The sequence below is a fragment of the Gadus morhua genome, chromosome 13, assembly GCF_902167405.1.
Source record: "Gadus morhua chromosome 13, gadMor3.0, whole genome shotgun sequence".
Lineage (NCBI taxonomy): Eukaryota > Metazoa > Chordata > Actinopteri > Gadiformes > Gadidae > Gadus > Gadus morhua.
In genome coordinates this window covers 21380885-21391914 of record NC_044060.1, presented here as the reverse complement: position 1 = coordinate 21391914, position 11030 = coordinate 21380885, and the positions used below count along the sequence as shown (strand labels likewise).

Sequence of the window (11030 nt, the reverse complement as noted above, 5' to 3'; positions counted from 1 at the left end):
AGCAATGAGCAGGTGCCAGCCGCAGTTCAGTTTATCAACCAGTCAGTTGTTGAAACTTCAGGCTTTTTGCAGAATTTATCCAAAAGACTCATTATTTTCACAGGTTGATGCTAAAATATAAGGCGCAAAACAAAATATTCTGGTTTGGATCCCTAATCGTTCTAGCCTACCTGCAAGAATCCTTGTCTCTAATCCTGCATCTTCAGGACTGGTTCATAATACTACATGTACATAAAAACATGTCAGTCACTTTGGATGACAGCTGATAGTATAAAACAGCATTGAGTTCTTTATTGTGAATCCATTGCAGAGTATTTTGCGTACTATAGAAGATGTTTGAGGAGCAAGCAAATTTAGTCGTTGTTAATGCTAGAATATGAGCAATATGAGATGTATTCAAGCCTTGATAGGCCGTCTGGACCTCTTAAGTTCACATTCTGTTTCTCTCTGCAGATCAGTCTGGCCTTGAGCCCATCTCCCAAATAGGTCAAAATGATGTGGCAAAAGAATCAATTGCCGCCCATCCACGGCCAAACTGATATTCAAACTTGAATAGCCGGAAGGTCTCACAAGGCCATATTTATTCAGCGGCTTAATTGATCTTAAGGGCATCTCAATTTTATAGCCCTCAACATTGCTTGCTCCCCGCCGACATGTCAAAAATGAGAGATGTCTGCATATAATATCACGCCCCCTCACCACACTTCATTTCAGAGTCCATTTTCTCTGTCAAAATATGAGATGCCCTCTGACTGTTAAAGCCCTCTCCAGGGCTGAGCTGCTTGCAAGCGCTTGCAATCATGAGGAAGGCTAAGCAGTCATGACGGGTGCCTCGAGGGGGGTCTCAGCCATCACCACCCACCATCGACAATCGCCCTCTATCCTAGGGCTTTAGCGCTGGCCCACCACCGCTGATCGATACATAACACTTGGGTATTATTTGGAATATGATTATCTGCTCAGCCATTTAGAAGATGCTTTCCAGAAGACCTTTCAGCTCGCGGACAGAAAGGTGCAGCCGCTACTTCTGGCCCCAATATATATAGGATATATATATCCTATATGTTCTTAACATGTCTATTTTATGCAAATTATTATTTTCTTTGTGAGTACTTGGCACTTCTTGGCGATGCCTTCCACTCTCTTCTACACTGGCACTGTATTGGTCACATCTAATTAATAAAATTAGTTTGTAATGATCACGCTTGAAATGGCAGAATGGACCCAAGTGTGTTGAGGACCCTACTGGTTTTATTTTATGCACACAGAACAGAAAGCACTGTTATTTACGGTCATTTCTGAGAAGTGAACCTGTTCCGTAGTGTGGATTCAAAAGCTTGTTAATCTGTTGAATGTACCCGTATCCTTGCACCTTTGACACACCTTTTCGTCCCTTCTTAAAGTCAATTCCTTTTCCAAGCGAGATCTAACAAGCCGCTTCTGTGCCTGTACAAGGACATGGGATTTGATTGTGCACTGCAAGTTTTTGTGCAAGTTTCTATTCTTCTAACTTCTATAATGTTATTGTCTGTGTGTGTGTGTGTGTGTGTGTGTGTGTGTGTGTGTGTGTGTGTGTGTGTGTGTGTGTGTGTGTGTGTGTGTGTGTGTGTGTGTGTGTGACAGAAACACTCCAGAGCACAGGGCCTGATGGACATGGTGTGTGAACACCTTAACCTGCTGGAGAAGGATTACTTTGGCCTCAGCTATTTAGACGCGGACACACAGAAGGTAAGTCAGTCCTACTACCATGGAAAGCCCTCACACGCACACACACCAACACATGCACACACACAAACACACACACACAGACACACACACACACACACACACACACACACACACACACACACACACACACACACACACACACACACACACACACACACACACACACATACAAACTCATACGCATTCACACAAGCATCAGCTCATTCCCACATGCATGCACACACACACACACACACACACACACACACACACACACACACACACACACACACACACACACACACACACACACACACACACACACACACACACACACACACACACACACACACACACACACATATAGACACACATAGACACACACATGAGGCTTGTGAATGATATGTCCAAGCTCTAATCACACTCTCACAATTGACTCTTTAATGGGCAAGGATGCATACAGAGGAAGCCACAATTTCTGAGGTGTTCATTTCATATTTCGGTATAGTATTCCACAGCCTATCACTCTACTACAATTATATAGTAAACAAAACATAAGCATTTAAAATGCGTAAATCACAGGTTTTGTTATTCACAGACACACAAGCCCGCAAATTAACACAGAATTTGCAGAGCACGGTCGCTACGATTTAAAGTATGATGGTTCCTGTCAAAGTCTTCTCAGTCTAAAACATCATAACAAAAAGACTCCAAAACTCAGGAGTCTCAAATGTAAACACGGGAGCTCCTGAGGGCCACCCACCCCTGCCCTCCACACATACATACACACCGTGGCATTCTTAATGCGCAAGCCTACCTCCTTACCCCAAAGTCCTGTAAGGACCTCATTACGTGACTCGTAATGGGGCTGTCAAACGGCAACCTCTGCGTTTCGGTTAGCATCAAAAGACTTGTTAAGACACTGTGGGTTGGACTGCATTGATCTTACCCCCAGCCTAAGGGCAGGTATGCACTACAAACACAATGGAGCAGTACACAGACTACCTCTGTCCTCGTCCGGGGAAGGAGGGGGAGGAGGTGAGGGGGAAGGGGGAATGTCGAGAGGTGCACAGGAACTGACGTTTATTTTGCCCGACGTCTGGGCTGCAACCCACTGTCCCACGGTGTGTGAAGCCGGGTGACAGGTCATGACTTAATGGCAGGTGTCTGGTTCACCCAAGCGAGACCCAGGACTTACAACAGCTGACGGCAGGTCGTACTCTATTTCTTCTTCTTCTTCTTCTTCTTCTTCTTCTTCTTCTTCTTCTTCTTCTTCTTCTTCTTCTTCTTCTTCTTCTTCTTCTCTGCCTCTTGTTTCCTTCTATTGTGCTGACTATCCCCACTGCTGTCATAACCCCTGGAAAGCAACAAAAAAAAGAAAAAAGAAAGATGTCTTTTGCTGTTGTATTTGTCAAAGTTAAACACACTAGATGCTTTTTTTCAGCTTTTCCCTCACCCAGGCTTATACTGTATAATGGTTAGATTAACCGTTATAAAATAACTCAGTTCAGCAGCATGATTAAACATAGCGGCACTGGCTTGCCTCTATGTTAATCTGTGTGTGTCTGTGTGAGTGTTTTGTTTAACGGGAATCTGGGTCTGAAGTCGTCCGAGAAACACTTCTCATTTCACCCCCAAGATGGCTATGATACTGCAGACCGCCTCATTCCCCTCCCCTTCTCACCCCCGGGCTCTTCATCCCCTCTCCCCCCCCCCCATCCTATTCATCCTCTCCCCCCTCTCCCCCCCACACCCTCATTCTCCGCAGCTCATTCCACACTGAAGTTTGTTCTGATGCACGCCTGCCAAAAAAATTCTTTTCTCGAGGCGCTAAGCACCTAAGGCTGCTGCAGCTGGTGGGTCGCTGGTGTTGTTGGTGGTGGTGGTGTTGGTGTCCAGGAACCGGGAGATCACTGTCGGATCACTATGAGGAGCGATGCATTCCAGCACACACTTCTAATTCCTAATGTGGCAGGCGCGTGTTCGCAGGCGCGTGAGATGTCTGCAATGATGCTGTGATGTAGAACTTTAGACACAATCTAAAGTCTCGTCTTGTCCAGCACATCCAGGTTCTGGAAACAACCCTATCCTCACGGAACAGGCACGGGGGGCAAAGCAGGCCGCCTTTAGATCTTTTTTTTGGTACTTGCCTTTGAAACTGGCTTTGATGAAAGGAGGGATGGCAAACTTGAGTGCGCATGTGTGTTGAATGGCATGCCGTCATGGCCACCCCCGCACACCCAGTCAACCCCTCCTGAGGGGCAGAAAGCTAATCAGAGGCGGTTGTTTAGTGGCAGACAATGCAGGGTACAGATGCCGAGGGGAAATTGAGAGACTGTGTCTTTCAGCAGGGTGTTCAGGTGTCTGTCTGTACGTGTGTGTGCGTGCGTGTGCGTGCGTGTGTGTGATGTGTTTTCAATGTGTGATGTCATGTCTTTCAGAACTGGCTGGACCCCTCCAAAGAGATCAAGAAGCAGATGCGTAGTGAGTTTCTTATTCATTCAAAATAATGTGCGACTATTACTGATATTAATCAATGAACGTCAGATTTACTTTGCTTGGTTTCTTGGCTGCAGTTTGTTTTCAATTGGTATCACATTTGTTGAAGATCTAGAATACAATCTATTTCAATATAAATTAAATGCTGAATCATTGTGGTACTCTTAATTCATACTGAAATATATTCCTGGAACAACCTTGTGGTATGATAAATAAAATAATAACCACCAATTCACATTTCTCTTCTCAGACACCCTGTGGCACTTCGCCTTTTCAGTCAAATTCTACCCCCCAGATCCCTCCCAGCTGACCGAGGACATAACCAGGTACACACACGCACACACACACACACACACACACACACACACACACACACACACACACACACACACACACACACACACACACACACACACACACACACACAGACACACACACACACACACAGGCGCATAAAACCCACACATGCATGCACACGCACACATTAATGCCTGTACTTAGTGCAAACTGGTGCCTAAAACGCAGCCGGAGATGGGGCGCCTTTGAAGTGTCTCTGCAGCAGCTTACTACCGCACATGATTAACCTGTTTATTAGAAGAAGTAGAACCCACTAAGAAATGCTGACCCCCCTTGCCCCACACCTGCCTCCTCCCTCCACAATCCCCCGTGGGTTCATTAGGATGGAGTCTGAGTAAAGTACTGTGGATTAGCTCACCAAGACATTCCTCTCAAAGCTACACTTTCTACTGTACCAACACCCTCTTTCAATCTGCCCCCCCCCCCAATCAACTACCCCTCCAACCACCCCTCCACCTCCCCCCGACCAGGTACTACCTGTGTCTGCAGCTGAGGGACGACATGCTGTCGGGCAGGCTGCCCTGCTCCTTCGTCACCCACGCCCTGCTGGGCTCGTACGCCGTGCAGGCCGAGCTGGGCGACTACGACCTCGACGAGCACGGCTCCGACTACGTCAGCGACTTCCACTTCGCGCCCAACCAAACCCGCGAGCTGGAGGAGCGGGTGATGGAGCTCCACCGCAACTACAAGTACGGTGGCCCACCCCCAGACGCTTGAACCCCACGACAATGACGACGACGTCTGTACCCTTGAACAAGAGATGCCCTAGCCTAGCCTAGCCTAGCCTACTAACCAGCTTATTAATCACATGAGCGCTGTCGCTGTGTGATGGCCTGATAGTCTGGGGGTTAAGTTGTTGGTTTGCCATTCTCGAGCATGTTTTCTGAAACACTTACATCATGCTTCATGTACGCCGCTGCTGTGCGATGGAGTCGTAGTCTAGACTCTAGTGTTTAGGGTGTAGCTGAGGGGGTTGTAGGCTGGAAACCCCGACAGTCCACCGCCATGTCCACAGCCAGGCAGTAAGCGTCTTAGAGCAAATTGTCTTTACTCCCATCTAACCAGTTGACCTAGGCAAGAAGTCCAACTCCTACCTGATTATTTGTGACGGGTGTCGGTAATATTTCCTGGTAGGTTATCTTAAATAAAATGATCTGCTTAATATAACTAAATAGTAATATTTCATAAAGTTATTTGTTATGTTATGTATGTTATGTTATGTATGTTGTTATTAACTGTTATGTGGATTTTATTTTTGTTTTTGTGGCGAACTTTAGCATTTGCCTTTCCTGGATCATATTTATAAGAAACATAATAGTTAACCCACAGCCCTTTCCAAAGTGCACTTGATGTGTCCTGTTCTCAAAGCATGATGTAATAAGCAACATCCGGTACTTACGTACCGATTAAGTCATTTAAGCACATGCTTTTATCCACAGCAATCTCCTTCTGAGTAATCATAGCATTCCATCGGTGAGAAAGACACAGTGCCACACGACCAAGTTCAAACAAATACGAGCGCAGGATATAGCTGCAGGAATCCCACCAAATGGGCTGGTAATTGCCCCACACGGCAATGTAAGATAAGCATATAGGCATGCTATCGCAGTGAGTGGCAGCTGTGGCGGATGGATGGAATGGAATCAAGCCATTCAATTCAGTCCTCATCATACATGTTAACTGTACATGTCTCCCACCTGGCTTGCTACAGGCATCTCGACAGGTGTCGGGCCCTATTTGTTCAAGCCGAATACCTCCTTGGTTGGCTGATGGTGTATTATTTATGAGATTGCATCAATAAGGAGTGCTGACAGGTGGTATCTCATATCTCATTTCGGCGCCCAGTTGGAAGTTTGCCAAGTCCTCGACACTCTCTTCTCTATAAATAGGCCTTCTTTGTTGGCAAACAGCCAAATCTGTGTCATAGACGTGTGGGTGGTCATAATAATTGTTGTTACTCTAATAATAATTACAGTAATATCAGTTATAACTGTAAGTCAGTAATTGGAAATCAGTAATATATCTTTGAAAAAAAACTGTTGGCAAAGTGTTACAATTAAAGCAAAACAAGGATTCATAGCAATACAAGCGGCTGGAACAGAAAATAGGTTAGTGAATCTGTCAAATAATTACGTAAAAATCAATATGAAATCTGAAAGCATAATGGAATAGTAATCAGTAGGGGGCACGGGAGGGCTTTCAGAAACCCGTGGTGGAATTCATCAACTGTATTAGTGAGGTAACCCCTCCCGCTGGGGATCTGAACCTGGCTGCATATTATGCGATTTGGGGAGAGAAATCACGTAGGTTTTCATTTATCCTGTAACAACATTAGCTCTGGTGTTCCACAGGGGCATGACTCCAGCGGAGGCTGAAATAAACTTCCTGGAGAACGCTAAGAAGCTGTCCATGTACGGGGTGGATCTCCACCACGCCAAGGTGAGGACGTTGTCCTTGTTATTCCATTCAAACATGGCCCTTGTTTACAAATGATCACGCGACTTGTTCAGTCAAGCGCGCTGCTGTTGTTTACAAATGCTCATCTTCCTTGTTTACAAATGCTCACCTTTTCCGGTTACAAATGTCCGCCCTTCTCGGTAGTCGATGGAGTCTAACTCCTCTGGTCTTCAGGCAGTCACTGTTCATGTTTACATGTATGTACCGTTCTTGTTGACCAATGCTCGCTGTGTGATGGGTTGCTGCAGGATTCAGAAGGGATTGACATCATGCTTGGTGTCTGTGCAAACGGGCTGCTGATCTACCGAGATAGGCTGAGGATCAACCGCTTCGCCTGGCCCAAGATCCTTAAAATCTCCTATAAAAGGAGCAACTTCTACATCAAGATCAGGCCGGGAGAGGTAAACTATAAATCCGTCTGGTAATTATGGTGATAACCCCACATCGGGAAGACTGTTTGAACTAACTTACATTCCATAGCTGTTGGTTATCATCTCTGTAGTTACTTTGCTGTAACGGCAATGTTGTTATTCAAAGGGGAAAGAGGCTATGGTGTTTGACCCCAAGGCGTTCAAACAAGGGGCGATTTCAGCTGTCCTTAAAATGTCCAGTGATCTTTTTTTCTACAATAAAGATAACCACTTTTAGTGGGCTTCATTCAACCTCTAACGGATGGTTTTAATGAATTCAGAATGGAAATTGTCAAAAGAACATCTATAACACACGATGTACAGTATATGGGCCTATCAAGTCATCTTTGTCCTGGCTGTCAACCATTTTCCCTAGCGAGGAGCCTACGTGATAAACCATGGCGGATTTAGCTGAATGTAAATCTAATTTGGGCTAAGCCCCCCTAAAGGTCAAGTGCTAGCATCACCCCTGGTTTGACCCCAAATGTCCGCAGTCTACCTTGAGGCATGCTCAAGCAAGATCCTTGAGCAAGACACCACACCACTAATTCTGCTGCTTGTACGACACATATGACGTATTTCAATAAAGGTTTACTGCAAGTCAGTTAAATGACTAAAATATAAATAGCAGCATGTGTCCTTCATGTGTTGTGCTGCAGCAGCGTAGCCTCCGCGGCGTGGCTGATGAAGGAGCCCCTTACACAATTTGCCTGTGATGCCCCCCGCCAAATAAAGAGCCCCTTTTTACGGAGCTATTGCAGCTGCAGCTAACATCAGAGTGCAGGGGGAAGGAGGATAAAGAGTATAAATACTAAATATAATAAATATAGAGCCATGAGATGCTCTGTACGAAGAGGGGATTGGTAGTCTGTTCGGGGGCCAGATAGTCTTGCGGTTAAGGTGTTGTGCTTGCAGTGAACGGTTCTGGTTCCATCAGCTAAGATACCCTAACCCTCTACCGGTTCTTAAATTTCAACGTGAATTGCTTGGATACTACTAAATCAAAAGTGCATTTTAATTGGGAATAGTGAATTGCTCTGTTTGTCTGTCATCCTCAGCCAATCCCAGTCTGCCACAAACCGTCGGGTTCGGTCAATCGATCGAGCTCAAATGGAAGAGAGGGAAATGAAAAAAATGCATTTTATTTGCAGAACAGACTGCCGCGGGCAGTCGACCGGGGAAAAGAGGGTTAACGTCAACAGCACAGTTTTAATGTCCGCTGAGAAATCGTTCTTGAGTTGGCCACCTTAAGGATGCTTCTCAGAATACATAATCAGTCAATGGGAATGCAAAATGGGGAACAGCAGAAGGCGATTCTTCTAGCGTGACGCTGTACCTTGTTGCTGTTGTTCTGCCTTCTGTCGTGTTCTGAGACCTAACATAACGCCACAGTGGACGACACGACAGGACAAAAACACATACTGCTGTTCTATGCAGGCAAACTACATTTCTTTCTTTCTCTCTCTCTCTCCCTCTCTCTCTCTCTCCCTCTTTATCTTTCTCTGTATCTCTCGCTCAGTATGAACAGTTTGAAAGCACCATTGGTTTTAAGCTCCCAAACCACAGAGCTGCTAAGAAGCTGTGGAAGGTCTGCATTGAGCACCACACCTTCTTCAGGTAAACCTCCCCTCCATCACTTTCGTATTAAGATTTACTTTGTTTGCATGCATTACTCTGTGCGGTCTGCTGTGCAGTGTATCCCTGTATCTCTCTGTGAAATATCGCTATATCTTTTACATTGGAATGCATCATGGGTTGGTGATACTGTTTTGGCAACTTTGTGACTCGAGAGAGTTGTAGTATTTCAAAATATAAAAGATAAGTGAATATACCCTAGCCGAGGCTTCTGAAGTATGTGGTTTTGCCACGCTTGCATGGGAATTTTTTGCGCCGTGAATATTTCCAACACAAAAATGTCGGTCCCTAATGACCAGTCATTTCACGATTCATTACTAATCAGTGACCAGAACACCGTTACTACCCGTTACATTCCTATGCTCCTATACTTCCGGAATGGAGAGGGTCATTGCGATGTGACGTCACGATGTACAAGCCCTATTCATGATAATCCTGATGCATCACATTCGGCGCATGAATGCACCGATGTGATGTGACCCAAAGTGACCAAAAGACTGACCCTTTCGTTGGGGTTTCCTTCAGGCTGGTGTCTCCAGAGCCCCCTCCCAAGGGCTTCCTGGTGATGGGCTCCAAGTTCCGCTACAGTGGTCGAACCCAGGCACAGACCCGGCAGGCCAGTGCCCTCATAGATCGCCCCGCCCCTCACTTCGATCGCTCCACCAGCAAGCGGTACCTGCTGTCACGGAGCCTGGACGGAGGTATGCAGCGTGGCCGTCATCATCGCCGTCTTCGTCATTGCGTGTTTTGTATATCGAATGACATAGATCCAGATAACAACTTTCTTTACCGTGTGCACCATGTTTTGCCATAAAATGTTATTCAACTTTAATCGTAAATAACCAAGCCTAAGTAGGTGTGCTTTATGTAGAGAGAGCAGAGAGAAACCACAAATCGAAACATTTAAAATACCTACAAATTTGCTTACAGATTTCATTGTTTGACACAACCTACGGCACTGATTTGATTCCATACGTCTTTAACCCTTGACCCCCGCCTCCAGAGTTCTCCCGGCCGGTGTCGTCCATGTGTGAGAACCACGAGGGCCTGTCCCACCGCAGCGTCAGCGAGCACCGGCGCCTCCACAGCCCCTCGGTGGAGGAGCAGGAGACGGAGATGGAGCCCAGTCTGGACCAGGACCAGGACGAGGAGGAGCAGGAGCCCGCCTCCCTGGAGCACGACCACGACACGGGCGGCGAGCACACGCCCAGCAGGAAGAGGGAGATCAAGGTAGTTAGTGGTGGTAGTGTTGACGGTGGTCCCTCTCTCTCACTCTCTCTCTCTCTCTCTCTCTCTCTCTCTCTCTCTCTCTCTCTCTCTCTCTCTCTCTCTCTCTTTCCCGCTCTCGTGCTCTATCAGTGCGAGCTGAGTTTTTATGACTCTGAAGGGTAGAGCTGGGTTGAAGCTCATTAGTCAACCCTCCTCAGAGGCTGAGGCGAATGCAGCGATGTCCAGGGAAGTGCATGCAAGGCAAGGGTGCAAGGATCACCTCCTGAGACACAAACACTGACCCTTGTTGGCCATTGAACCTGTAGGACATGCACCTTGTAAGAGATTGCGGTGGCCTTGCAGTAAGCCAAGCCACCATCCACTATCTTTTGCATTTTCACTCCTGTTTTATTTTCCTGCCTGATGGGATCTTTTCACTTATTTATTTATTTGAAGCCACATAGTTTTCCACTATGCAAAGCGTCTTTGAGATACTTAATGAAAAGGCGCTGCACAAGTCGAATTAATCATTGTTATTACAAAAATTATTAATCATACTCACACTAACATCCTAATATTATCTCTCTTATATTTCTTGTGAAAATGTGGAAAACTATACTTTATTACTCTCTTGAATCTATGGGATCTGCTCACTAACACGCTAACAATCTATGATTTCTGTCCTTTCCTGTTCTGCTGGCTGGGAAGGATGAGGCTGACTCACCAGTTGACAATAAACAGGAGGTACTTGGTGTC

The 11030-nt window shown here is 46.0% G+C and overlaps 1 protein-coding gene across 13 annotated transcripts in view; it reads left to right on the top strand.

Annotated features, from left to right (window-relative positions):
* The window catches only part of LOC115557557 (band 4.1-like protein 1), a 74730-nt gene that overhangs the window by 43554 nt on the left and 20146 nt on the right, over positions 1 to 11030 (top strand). For 11 of the 13 annotated variants that reach the window (XM_030375453.1, XM_030375445.1, XM_030375454.1 and 8 more), the window contains 10 exons: positions 1624 to 1728; positions 4149 to 4191; positions 4457 to 4532; positions 5034 to 5252; positions 6915 to 7002; positions 7269 to 7421; positions 8950 to 9047; positions 9591 to 9766; positions 10069 to 10295; positions 10983 to 11018. In XM_030375453.1, coding sequence (XP_030231313.1) covers positions 1624 to 1728; positions 4149 to 4191; positions 4457 to 4532; positions 5034 to 5252; positions 6915 to 7002; positions 7269 to 7421; positions 8950 to 9047; positions 9591 to 9766; positions 10069 to 10295; positions 10983 to 11018 — 1221 coding nt within the window. Of the gene's footprint in view, positions 1 to 1623; positions 1729 to 2780; positions 2921 to 4148; positions 4192 to 4456; positions 4533 to 5033; positions 5253 to 6914; positions 7003 to 7268; positions 7422 to 8949; positions 9048 to 9590; positions 9767 to 10068; positions 10296 to 10982; positions 11019 to 11030 lie in introns of those variants that run through there. The other 2 variants (XM_030375449.1, XM_030375447.1) reach the window with 2 other exon arrangements.